Source organism: Furipterus horrens, unplaced genomic scaffold, assembly GCF_987537825.1.
Source record: "Furipterus horrens unplaced genomic scaffold, mFurHor1.1.pri manual_scaffold_9, whole genome shotgun sequence".
Lineage (NCBI taxonomy): Eukaryota > Metazoa > Chordata > Mammalia > Chiroptera > Furipteridae > Furipterus > Furipterus horrens.
Window position 1 is genome coordinate 19,012,388 of NW_028327179.1, and position 14,361 is coordinate 19,026,748.

The 14,361-nt window shown below is 31.5% G+C and overlaps 1 protein-coding gene across 3 annotated transcripts in view; it reads left to right on the forward strand.

Moving 5' to 3' along the window:
* Positions 1–14,361, forward strand: part of SNX13 (sorting nexin 13) — a 115,147-nt gene that overhangs the window by 65,643 nt on the left and 35,143 nt on the right. For all 3 annotated transcript variants that reach the window (XM_090287132.1, XM_090287133.1, XM_090287134.1), the window contains 4 exons: positions 2,637–2,736; positions 3,626–3,819; positions 10,846–10,950; positions 11,544–11,676. In XM_090287132.1, the coding sequence (XP_090143258.1) occupies positions 2,637–2,736; positions 3,626–3,819; positions 10,846–10,950; positions 11,544–11,676 (532 nt within the window). The remainder of the gene's footprint in view (positions 1–2,636; positions 2,737–3,625; positions 3,820–10,845; positions 10,951–11,543; positions 11,677–14,361) is intronic.

The window sequence follows — 14,361 nt, forward strand, 5'->3', positions numbered from 1 at the left end:
GAATAAATGGTGGTAGAGTGATGGGGGCAAGAATGAAAACGTAAGAGATCATTTATAAGAGTAGTAAGAGATGTCAGTAGAGGTTATGAGTATTGAATAGAGACTGGATATAGTGCTAATAGGATTTACTAATGAATTAAATATGCTGATTGTTAAACTCAAGTTCAAGGGAAGGTGTAGTGATAGAAATACACTGAGAATCCTTAGAATTATCACTGTTATTTAAACTTAACACATTGTATGCGGGACACATAAATTACATTTTTCACAAATTGTGCATAGAATGCCTTTATCTTTCATAATAACAATGAAGAATACATTCTGAGGTAAGCAAATCAAAGTTGCATTAAGAAAATTCAAAGTAGTTTTCAATTTATAGTGATTTTACCTAATGACAAAATTCGCACACATATTTCAAAAAATCTCCCGCTCCCACCATAACACGTGGGCACAAAACGCTTGCATACAATGTAAGAGACTGGGCGAGGTACCTAAACAGTGAGTGTAAGAAGATACCACGAACTCAGTTCTGAGGCACTTCAGTTACTCTAGTTTAAGACAAAGTAGGAGATCTACCCAAAGATACAGAAAGTGACTGGTGAGATTGAAGGAAAACCTGAGAATGTGATATCCTAGAAGTGAAGTGTAGAAAGTACTTAAAGAAGAAGTGAGAAATCAGGGATGTCAAAGACTAATTGAACATTGGGTGTGCCATCGAGGTGATTATTGGTGATCTGATGATAGCATTTTGGTGGAATAGTGGAGAGCATCCCTGATGGAGTCAGTCCAGGAGGAAATGGGAAGAGGTGAATTAGAAATAGTGATTATTGTTAGCTGTTTGGAGTTTTACTCTAACGTAGGGCAGAGATTTGGGTCTCTAAGATAGGAAAACATTATAATTAAGTTTAGTTTTAAGTGTAGTCACTTTTTAGCACTGGTTTTCTATTTTGGAAATTTATTTGTGACTCTCTAGTCTTGTGATTTTGTAATTTTCCTTAAGGAATAGAAGACATTTTTTAAGTTTAGGTTGCTGGGTTAATTTTAACTTGCATTACTTGAGGCCCATGTTTGTCATATACATGTGCGTGCACTTGTATGTGTGTCTGTCTTTGTTTAAGTTAACTATTTTAAATTTAGTTTATATAACTCATGTAAATTCAGAATAGAAAAATGATATGGTTTTACTAGTGCTTATTGTTTCTATAAGTAGTTGCACTCTCTAGATCTTAGATTTAGTAATCCTTCAGCATTATTACTTAAAGTCTATATGCCCAGACACTCTTTGATATTGAATCCTTTTAAATGTTGGATGCCTTGTGTGGAAGCCTGTCAATTCTATTTTGAATATCAAGTATTACCCCTTTAATAGCTCAGGTAAAGCATTTTCCATTGCAAGTAACCTCAGAATCCCCATGGAGACATTTTTTTAACCATGCTATTCATCTTGAAATCTTAGAAGACCCTTTATTCTTTTTATTACAAATAAAGTTATAGTGAATACTCTTCCCTGTCCTATCTGTGGAGCCTGCTGCTGGGCAGAAGAAATAGATGAGAAATCATATGCTAGCACTGGGTTACATTATGCCAGATATTTTAAATGAGTTACCTGTTATTCAGTACTTACATGAAGGGATGATAATTATACAGGAAGTTTTTTTTCTACTTTCTTCAGATTATCTTTCTTTTCCTTTATGTATCACCTTTGCCTAATTTAGTTTCTGTCCCTGAATAAGGCAGCTTATTTAACTTTCAGAGAACCTGTCTATCTTTTCTTTTTAAATTGAGGATTGTGAAATATGGATTTGGGAATATGCGCAGAGAAACTGGTGAAAATAGTTCACAGAAATATAATGGGTTTTAGAGGAAAGGACAATAGGCTTTGAAAACAAACTCATTCTTACTGGTTTTGTGATCATAGGCGATCTTTATGGTCTTCAGTTTTCTTATATGTTAAATGGAATTGGTGATACTTAACCAATAGGATGGTTGAGATTAAATGACGTAATGTGTGTAATGTGTGCCTAGCATAGTGCTTGACATGTAGATTCTTTATTCTTTACTTTGAACCCTTTTTAAAAATTTATTTTATATGTAGGTAGTTACTGTGCTTTGTAACTTCAAAAAGCATATGTAATTTATTGTTTACATAGATTTAGAAGAACTACATTTCTACATTTACCTTCCTGTAAGATACGTTATAGAGTTTTTACTCACTTAGGAGCAAAATCACTTTTGGGAAATATTTTGTTTCCCCAGTAGATAGACTTCAGTCTCTACTTTAAAATGTTGGGATTTGTTTATCCTTGGACATATTAAGCATTCTGAACATCCCCTTGAGCCTCTAACATATTTGTTTTTGTTTGAAGTATGTAGAGGTAGAGAATAATTGAATTACAGTAATTTAGGTTTATTTTGTATTGGAGGAAATGAATGCTTATCATAGTTAATATATATTTGCTAAGCAACTCTGAGAATAATATTTACTGAGCTGAGACTATTTTATTGGGCACCCACATGGATGATAAGGAAAAAGCTTTATTTTTATTCCATTTTAATTTGATTTTTTACACATATATAAAGATCTTTAACCTAATGAATGACTAGATGAAATAACCTGTATTTGCTTTTATTTGTAGGAAATAAATACTGTGAAACTGGCAGCAAACTTTGGGAAACTTTGCACAGTCCCTCTGGACAGCATCCTTGTAGACAATGTTGCACTACAATTTTTTATGGGTAGGTAAATCCATTTTATGAAAATAATATAACCTGTGAAATTTTTAATAATTATAACTTATTAAATTTTAAATATTTAATGTTAAACATGCCAAATTTGTCTCTCCTCTACTCCCCATTCTCTGAAATGCTCCTTTTTCATTGTAAAACATATAGGTTGAGATTTACTTTGTTTTTGAAAAAATAAATGCTTTTTATAACTAATGTACATTTGCTAAACTGCTTCTAAAATAAATCCTAGGAGAATTTATGTGGATTTAAATTATTTGAGGAAGAGTACTTTATGAGTAATACACGATATATAGATCTTATTTGTATCACTTTTGTGTATGAATGTGAAGACTTTGTTTTTATACCATTTTAATATCTACTCGTATGTATATGTATTTATTAATTTTATTACTATTACATCAAAATTGCTTTTATTTGGAGGACATTTTCAGCAAACAGTCCTGATTCTTAATTTTCATGATCAAAAACATAAAAGCATGATTTGTTGAAGGGTTCAATCCTTACTTTTAATATTTAAGGAAATATTAATACATATTATGATTAGTAAACTTTATTGAGAAGAAAAGCTGAATGTTAGCAAAATAGTTTATTTCTGATGACGCCTTGTGTAGCAAAATCCCCTTGAGATTTTATCATGAAAAATTAGATTTTTTTAAGAATGTGCTTTTAATTGTGTTTCTGACATAACTGATCTCTTTAGCTTAACTAATTCTTAATATAACTATATTTTCACCTTAAACATCTGTTAATCATTTTCAAGATGTAGAAATTTAAGTATTTGAAACATTAATCCTTCTTAACTTACCTGTCATATAGCTACATGCACCCAGAAATGTGTGACATTATTATCTATATTGTTACGGATTTTGTTTGGCAGATTACATGCAGCAAACTGGAGGTCAAGCACATCTCTTCTTCTGGATGACAGTGGAAGGGTACCGGGTTACAGCCCAGCAACAGTTAGAAGTTTTATTAAGCTGTCAGAGAGACGGGAAGCATCAAACCAACCAAACCAAAGGTCTTTTAAGAGCAGCTGCTGTTGGAATTTATGAACAGTATTTATCTGAAAAGGTGAGGATATATTTTGGTTACTGTGTTCTTATCTTCTTTGGCAGTAATTAATAGTAATTTTTATAGTATGTACAAATTTTAGTCATGCTAGGCAAAACTACTTCACAAGCATTGTCTCATTTAATCCTGGTAAAAGCCTTATTGTGTATTATTATCTTCATTATGTAGGCGAAGAATCTGATGTTTAGAAAATTGAATTAACTTGGCCAAGGTCATGCAAATACTAAATGACAAAGTCAAGATTCAAAGTCACGCAGACTTAGATTCTAAGACCCAGTAGTTGAAAGTAAAAGGATGGAAAAATAGAAATCATGCAAGCAGTAACCAAAACAACTGGAATGGCTATACTAATATTGTACAATAGATTTTAAGACAAAGATTGTTACTAGAGAAAAGAGGAACATTTTATAATAATAAAAGGATTAATTGATGAGGATGATAAAACAATTAGAAGCATAAAAAGCCCCACATACATGGAACAAAAAACTGACAAAATTGAAGGGAGAAATATATAGTTCAGCAATAATAGTTTAACACTTCATTACCCACTCTCATTAATTGACAGAACATTTAGAAAATAAACAAGGATATACAAGAATTGAAGAACACTGTGCATCAGTTAGACCTTTTACTTGTGTAGAAGACTTCACATAATAATAGCAGAATACATACTATTTTCAAGCACACGTGAAACATTCTCCAGAATAGACCATGTGCCAGGCCATGAAACAACCCTTAATTTAAAAGTATTGAAAATCATACAAAGTATGTTCTTTTCTCATAATACAATTAATCAAAAATCAACAACAGAAGGATTTTTAGAAATTTGTACATATTTGAACATTAAAGAATACATTTCTAAATAGCCTCTAGGTAAAAAAGAATTGAATGTAAATGAAAACACAATGTCACAATGTATGGAGTGCAACTAAAATAGTGCTTTAAAATGCCTAAATGGAAAGAAGGTTTCAAATCAACAATCTATGAAAAATCTAGAAAAACTGAAGCAAAAAGAACACAAGGCAACAGAAGAAAGGAAACAGTAATGATCAGAACGGAAATCAGTTAGTTAAATAGGAAAGAGAAAAACAATGATAAAAATCAATGAAACCAAAAAACTTCTTCTTTTAAAAGACCAACAAAATTGACAAACCTCTAGCTAGATTGGCCAAGAAAAGAAAAAGATCACTAGACTCATGAACGAGAGAGGGGGCATCACCACCAATTATACAGAAATTAAAAGGACTATAAGCAAATATTTTAAACAACTTTGAGAACAAATTAAAAAACTCAAATGAAATAGACAAAGTCTTAGAAAGACACAAATTGCCAAACTAACTCAAGAAGAAATAGAACATATAAAAAATAGTTTTAACTAGTAATTGAAAAGTCATCTTACAAAGAAAAACTGAGGTCTTCATGGTTTCACTGGTGAATTGTATGAAATATTTCAAGAGAAAATAATATTAATTTTTCACAAACTCTTCCACGATGTAGAGGAAAAAAACAAAAACCGTTTTCTACCTCATTTTATGAAGCCAGTGTCATTCTGATACTAAAGCTAGCCGAAGATCATTTAGTAAACCATAGATAAGTGCCGTGAATATGGACACACAAATCCCCAAGATTCAAGATTACTCATACTCCAGTACTTTTTCCCCAATCCAAAAAAAATATTTTTTAACTCCAGTACTTTTAACAGCTCTGCTCTAATATCTTATTAATTTATACTTACTAGCACAAAAATTAAATTTTAATTTTTAGTATGAATTTTGTTTGAAAACTTCTCATTATAGTATTTGCTTATGTTTTTGCCTTGTAAAATATACTTAAATAGCACAGTTTTAAGAATAGTAGCATAACAAATACCTATATACCGCATCCAGCTTAAGAAATAGAACATTCACTGTACTTTTTAAGATCCCTGTATATTCTTTACCTATCCTCACCTACCAAGTTTATCTGTTTCCTTACTTCTTAAAGAAGCAGTTTCCTGTAGTTATTCACTTGTTTTCTCTCATACAATTTTGCTATACATGTATGTTCTAAACAATATATTGCTTACTTTTGTTTTTAAAGTTTGAATCAATTGAATGATACTATAAGTATTGCTCCTCCCCCCTTATATTTGAATCCATAATGTTGATGCATGCAGGAATAGTAATTTTCACTAAAGTATTTCATTGCATAGGTATATAATATGTTTATGAACATTTTGTTTCTATTGCACTGCTCCTGTGAATATTGCAGTTCATTTTGTGCACAAATTCAAGTTTCTGCTATCTGAAAACATTGTTTATGAGTGTATTAAGTCTTTTGCATGTTAATTCTTAAAATAAGTTATAGAGGAAATTCTGTTGTAGTCCAACTGTAGAGATTATAATTATAATGGAAAAAATTATAAAATTAAGTTACTTAAGTCTGTTTCACCATTTTAAAGACATTTCATTGTTTTCTGGCTCATTGTTTCCATTGAGAAATCAGTGAGAGTTTGTTATTCTTTTGAAGATAACTTTTTTTTCAGCATTGAAGGACATCCACTGTCTCAGAAAACCCATCCCATAGTATAGTCATGGATGCAGAAGGTTGAGAAAAAGTACAAAATGCCTCCTGTGATTTAAAAAATAAGAACTGAAAGCAGCATGTTTTTGTGTCAGATGACTATGGCATGGGTTGTCTACCGTGTGTAGTCATTGCTGTTTTTCCCTTGACCTCTAATGTTGGCAACCATTATTTCCTCTTCACCATAATGGGTCTTTCATTGTGCAGCACTCCAAGTACAACTTAAGTGCATTGTTATGAGTGTTAACAGTTCATCTTTCACTTTTCCTGTCCCGTACTTTGCATTATGATAGAAGTGTTTAATTTTTAACATGAATATTGTAACTATGTTTTATGAAAGTTCAGATAAGGAGAATGATTATAATACCAACACCATCCATCATGACTCAGACATCACCAGAAAAAGACTAAATGACTGGGCTATTGTAATGACAGATTGAAGGAGCCATACAACTGGATTAGGGAGAGGAAATAACCAAAAAGAGCATACTTCACAATGCGCAAAAAATATTTTGAGATTGGCCATGGTGGAGAAGGGGATATCAAAGCAAGTATGAAGACTGAATATTACAAATACTTTATTAAGTCACTATTGGGTTCTTTCCATCTCCCAAAAAGACTTCAGTAATCTGTTAAAAATAGCGGCTGTTGAATTAGCTTGGACACACCACACAAATGAACACACATTAGCCTACCTTCTCCTGATTGTTTTGTAAACTGAATAGAGTTACAGCTTGTGATTCAGAGTTTTCAACTGAAATATCCTGTGCGTAAACAAGAGAAGAAATTTTGATAACATGATTTGATTTCGCCCTATAAAGTTTAGAGCTTTTTCTGTCAGCTCTTACAAGTAATTGTGCTTTCTATAGTGTGTTGTGTTGTGTCAGATTGGGACAACATGCGTGTATTTTTCATAGCTCCTAGGTACTGTTATTTGAAAAAAACTGAGTTTTAGGTATCTTCTTGATATACAATATTTTCAATAAACTGAAAAAACATAAAACTTTGCTCATCTATCTGCACACTTAGTAGATAGTGCAAAGATAAATTTTAACAAATTCTATTTAGTCCATAAACTTTTTTCCAAAGAAAAAGATAAAGATTTTACCTACTAAATAGCATGTTTTTAAAAAATATATATATATAGCACTGCTAACAGGAGATATTTACTTACTGAGATTTCATAATGAGAGTTTTTGTTTTAAAACGTGTAGAAACTGAGATTTTTGACATTATAAAAAATGTCAGGAATAACTTCTTTGGACATATGTCTTTGAGATGGGTATTGTTGATGGTTAGAGAAGAGATGGTAAAACGTTGTCCTTCAGTAAAGTTATATTTTCAAAGAATGGGACAAGAATAATATCCTTCTTTAATTCAAAAATACATCAAGAGTGAGTGTCATATAAAGAATTAATATACAGAAATATGTATGTTTTTTCTCTAAAACTGTTTGAATAATCTTTGAAGAGGCTAAAAGGAAACTTGAAAAGGATTGCCTGACCTGAGCGGTTTATATGTAGGCTATTACGAAATTTTAATAGTGAAAAAATAATTCAGGTTTTGGAAATAAGACTATTAAAACTCAGTGTTACCAGAAAGGGACAGCCAGTTTAAATAGGATTTTCTCAGTTTCTTACTAAGACTATAATTTATATAGACTGTACCTTCAATCTTCACAAGTTTAAAGACTGTGTTTTAAAATCATTTTCCTTGAGAAGAAGTTTAACTTATGATGACATCATTAGGCTTCAAAGTATTAAAAAGTGGACATTTCAGACATGGGTAGCTTATTTGATCCACTCAGAGATGCAAAGGACCTGATTGACAGACAGCTTGGTCTACCAGAAAAGCCTTTAGATACAAAGGCGATGGACATTTTTTTGAGAGCTGGAAACAAATCTCTACAGTTCTTAAAACCTACTGTTTTTAGTAAGTAAAATTCCATTTTTCTATGCCTAAATGATTTCACTGAAAGGATATTTAACTTGACCTTATGACATTGGACTGGTAAGAGAAATAAGTATGATGTAGGGTTAAGAGAAAGCTGAAGGTCTAAGTGAACTTTACATTTGATTATACTCATTTATACCACTACATAAAAGAAAGGATGTTCTGAAAGCTGCAGGCAGATCAGAGGAGTTTTATTAAAAAAGGAAATCCACAAAGTAAAAATATCTTATGGGGTCATGGAATAAAAAGAAAATTGTTTATTTTTTAATTAAATACAGATAATATCTGTTTAATTAGTCCCAATATATATATAAAATCTTTTGTCTCACAATTATGTATTTTAAGAATACACAATAGCATAGCCTATAATATTTAAATATCTAATAGTTAAAAAGTTAAAATAAATTGCTGTATCAGAGGATGGAAACATTATAAATACATTATTTTGTATTTCACAAATTATTTGTTTACTTAGTCCTATTAATTATACTTGCTGCTGTTAACTGGTCCTGTTATTTTAATTATTTTTGTGTAATAGGAAAGTTAAGAACACAGATTAATAGATCATTTTGGAAAACACTTACCTTGTATTTGGAAGACACTTACTTTTTATCTGTATAAATATTTCGCCTATATAATTAATATTCCCTCACTTATCGTGGGTATTACATTCTAGACTCCCCCACGAAAAGTGAAACTCCGCGAAGTAGGAACCTTACATTTATTTTAGTATTTATATATATTTTAAGGCTTTATAAACCCTTCCTACATACTTATATACTGTTCCCAGTCCCTTATTAACCTTTTCCACACCTTTATAAACACTACTTATGTTCTTAAACATATTCTACACTCTTAAACCCACGTAACTTTAACATACATATACAGTAATGCAGAATCCTGTGATATAGCGAAAAATCCGTGAAAAATAATAGAATATTTTTTTTAAATCCTGCAATACAGTGAGGCCGTGATAAAGTGAACCGCGATATAGAGAGTGACTACTGTATTATTTTTTTTGAGTGAGGCAGCCTGGTAAGTTGTGACCCATGACAGCTCTCCAAAAGTGTTGGTCATGATATACCAAGGAGCCTTAATCCAATTCTCTGTACTGGAGCTTATAGGAAAAACGAAACTAAATAAATATAAAATGTTATTTTCAGATTTGCCTAGAAACTGAGTTTAGTGAGCTTAGAGGGTAAATGAAAGGACAAAACCTACTAACATCATGTTCCTCTTTAATCTTTGTCACATACTCGGAATTACTTAGCCCTTCTGTTCTTGTTTCTGGGCAAAACGCAGGCCCCCACACACCACACCCTCCTATACGCAAACAGCAGAGAAAGCGCCCCTTTCCCACCCAGAAAGGGGAACAGCCATCACACAACCTACGGACTTACTAACAAGAATGTTGAATTAACAGGAACATTAGAAGTTCTGTACCCTTTTTAAACACATTTATACCCTACTGTTTACTTGCTTTTCCTCCTTTTGTCCCTTTTCTTTATTCATTTGTTCCCTAGATACTCTGTTGGATAGCGTGGAGAAATTATTTAAATAATGCATTCTTTTGCTAATTTTCTAAGAGTTACCATCCTCAGAGCCTTCAGAACTAGAAATTCAAAGTTGACATCGTGAAGATGACCATATTCCTAGATTTTCAGATATGTTTTCACTTTTAACTTTTACTGTATTTTTTCCATTACCGGTCAGTCTCCTTATACCTCTCACCCCAGCACTGTTGTCCTGTCCATGAGTCCTTTCTGCTTTATGCTCAGTCCCTCCACCCTCTACCCCACCCCGCCCCCGCACCAGCTGCTATCCTGCTCTCCATCTGTGAGCCTGTCTCTATTTTGCTTGTTAGTTGAGTTTGTTAATTAGTTCGTACTTAATGAGTGAAATCATATGGTATCTGTCTTTGACTGTTTTTTTTTTTTTTTCACTTAGCATAAGTAATTTTTCTCATTGAACACCGTATTTTGGAAGTTGTTGGAACAGATGAACTTCTCAGAAATTTTTTCTCTCATAGCAAAATGGAACTTTGCTGCACTGTTATAAAACCAAATTTAGGATGAGGGTAGTCTTTTAAAGGTGGTTCAGATAGATTGTTTCTATTGTTAAATGATAAGTAACATGGCTTATTATTTTGGCAATTATATTGATTACACACCCAGGACTACTGAATGCTAAAAACTAACTCCTAATGACAGTATTTCCTATGTGCCAGACATTGTGCTTGTATGGTTTTCATAAATCTCTTTTAATCCTTACAATAACCTGGGTAGTAATATCTACATTTTGCAGATTGAGTACTATATTTGTCTACCAGGCTATATTACCAATGATGATGAGATTCTAGCTCTTATTTCAGCCTTCTTAAACATCAAGTTGTCATTTACAAATCACACATTTTCTCCCACTTACTTTCAATGATATGATTCTTCTACTATCAAGGCTTGATTTGTATTTTGAAATTCCAAAGATAATTACTATTATTTTTCTGTTTGTTAGGCATCTCCAAGAGTTACTGTGGATGATTATTTGGTAGCAAAATTAGCGGATACTTTGAATCATGAAGATCCAACTCCTGAAATCTTCGATGACATTCAAAGAAAGGTATTATATACAATATTTATTATTAGGTATTTTTTGAAAAAAATCTATTTCCATATACATGTAATTTGTTTTTTAAAAGGTTATTGAAAATTATAAGAGGTAACTAAACAGAAGGGTTATGGTAATACTTCTCAACTACAAAAATGGTAGGCCAGTTTTGTTTGTTTATTTAACAAATGAAGAAAATGCTTACTTTAGGCTATTTTATTTGAATCTGACTGCAGAGCTAGATAAAGTTTTAGAATTTCATGAATTGATGATGTATATAAATAATGTCACTCAAATTTATTTTCATGTGCCTTGAGCCTTTATGCAGACAAGTCGTTTCTTAGATACCTCTACTTCCTAGAACATTATTTGTAACCTGCTGTCATGTGACTTGGGTTGTCGTAGGACAGTTTTCAATGCAATTTAGGTACCAATGAACCAGAAGAGATCATTAGTTGTGACGTAGTCTTATTGCTAACATCTTATAAATATGGAGCCTGAGGTTCATTGTAGCAAGACCTCAGTCTAGCTTTTTGTAAAATCTTTTTAGTGAAAATCAGTACATTATCTGTATTAATGATTGAATATCTTCATGTATTCAATAGGTATATGAATTGATGCTACGAGATGAAAGATTTTATCCTTCCTTTAGACAAAATCCACTCTATGTGCGCATGTTAGCTGAGCTGGATATGTTGAAAGATCCTAGTTTCAGAGGCTCAGATGATGGTGATGGAGGTGAGTGGCACACCTTGTACACAGATATGTGTGTGTGTGTATAGCCCTATATATTGTGCTTACCAAATACATGTTCTTTCAGACAAGATAAAAAATGTTCTTGAAGTACAAATATATATATTTAAAAATCTGTAAATTAGTGACAGAGTTTAGTTACCATACGCAATTAAAATGTTGAAAATTTAATAACAGATTAGAATGTAAAACTATAGAAGCTGTGAATTCTTAAAGAATACTTTTTTGAGTTTTGTCATATAAATATTTTTATGGTAAATAATAAGTTCATGACTGACAATAAGATTCTTGAGAAGATTAAATGAGAATAACAAGGGATGATTCTGAGAATGTACCATAAACTATAAAGCTTTATATTTTAAAAGAGTACAGTTTTTTTCCTCTTTATATAATTTTCCAAATCTCATATAGTATAAGCTGGAAGAAGCTACAATGGTCATTTATTCCAATCTTTCAGTTTTTCTCAAATGAGGTTACTATCAGCTTGGCATAGTGAGAAAAGCAGATTGTAAGAGTCAGAATATTTGTATTTTACTCCTCTTCTACTACTTATTACCTGTGTGATATTGCCCAAACAGTTTCTTTAAGCGCCATTTTTCTCAGTTGTGAATCTGGATTAATCTTCTCATAATAAATTTTACCTCTGAGTCATTGTCAGATTTAAATGAAATTATACATCTGAAAATGATTTATAACTGAAACACGAGTTTTTATTGGCAGTAAATAGTTATTTAGAGTAGTGGGAGAGGCAGCCCTCAGAGCCCAAGGTCCCAGAAGCTTAAGCCCAGTGACCATTTTACTTGTCATCCAATTCAGAAGTACTTAGTAAACTCAGTGTAAATAAAAAGTAAATGGGAAAGATTTGACTAAATAATATTTAAGAGAGTGCCTTAATTATAATCATTTGCTTATGAATAGGTTTATGAACATAACCACCTGGGGTTAGTGATATTAACAGATCTTTCAGGCGGTGAGCACTGTTTTAAAAAAGCACCTCTAATGGAAGTTTTCTAGCCTCTCTTCTCCTCTACCTCATCCTTACCCCCAGTCTGTAATAGTGAGATTTTAATCTTTAAATAATCTAGGGAATCTAGTTATAGATGTTTGCATTTGAGTTTTAATAACTTTTGTATTGATTATAGATCTAATATCTTGAGTTTTTAAGTGAACACTTCCTTGTAAAATTAGAATAATAGTTTAGCTGGATTTGATTGCATAATTAAGGAAGTTTTCTTTTAAAGGAGTACTTCTATGGGAGCTGAATAGTAAAATTCAGTGTACCTCAAGTTTACTATATAATATATCTGTATTTAGTATTCATTAAAAAATCTTTTATAGTATTGCTATGAAATTTCCAGTAGCAGCTCTACTTCAAGAAAGGATTGCTATAAATATTTTTGTTGTTTATTTTACTTTTACTTACTTAAGAAGTTTCTAAGTATTTTGAAAATATTTGCTGTATTACACAGAATGAAAGAAGATAACTTGAATCATATTCATATCATTTTAAATGCTGATGGTAACAATATACTCTATGGGAGTAGTTTTTGGTGCTGTAGTGTAAGAACTCTTCTAAACTTCTAAATTGGCTTTTAGCTCCCATATATCTTTTTAACCAGTCCATCTTATCTTCTTGTATGCAGCTAATGGAAATAAATTATTTATAAGCTATTTCAAACTTCCCAAAACCTCACATTTACTTAAAACAAAGTAGATTTTTAAAAAGTTTTTCTGCAACTGGTCTTGATCTGAAGTAAGTGCACTTATCTTATACATCAGTCATTGAGTGATCCCTCACATTGGAGTCACTGCCTGTAGTTTGGAATTGCAATGCATGTATCTTTTGTCTCTCTAGGGCATTCTTTTTAACATTGTGTCCTAATTGATCAGCTTTTACATACAGGTAACCCCAGTATAACACAGTTGTTATGTTCCTAACAAATGCCTTGTTATGTGAATCCGTGTTATATGAAACAAAGAGCTAGTACAAAAAGGGGGGTTAGGTTCCAAAAATTAAAACAACATACTATTATATTTTTATAATTAAGAGAACTATCTTTACTAAAGCATTTTTCATTGAAAGTATTACGTATTAATATGAATTAAGTAATGTCTTCTTCGTCATAACTACTGAGCTCCATTAACCGAATACGTTTTCTTTTTGACAAGATATCCCCATCCTCTGAACTTTCTTCAGCATTGTCTTGGTCATTTAGAATTGATAAAGTTAGAAGGCAACACCAACTGCCTTTTTTTGAAAGTAATAGAAATTTGCTTTTAAGATCTCTTTAGAGATCCAAATTCGTTAATAATCTCTTAAGTGCTAGAAACCATACATAATAATTTTAACATATGTATGAAGGGGCACCTTAATTTGCTTAGATGTAGATAAAGCCTGAGGGAAAAAGACATTAATTTTCATAATGTATAATTGACTTAACTCTCTAATATTAATTTTCAAAAATATTTTAGCTGTTTTTTAATTAAATGGCATTGCATATGGAGTTTTACATATATTTTGTTTTATTAGTTATATATTAAGAATCTAGACTTCTAACATTTTTAAACCAAATCTACCAAGAATAAGTAAACTTAAAGATATATTAATAATCAATCTATTCTTCACACTAAGGAATAATTTTATTTGTAATATTTCTTAATCCAGTAGAC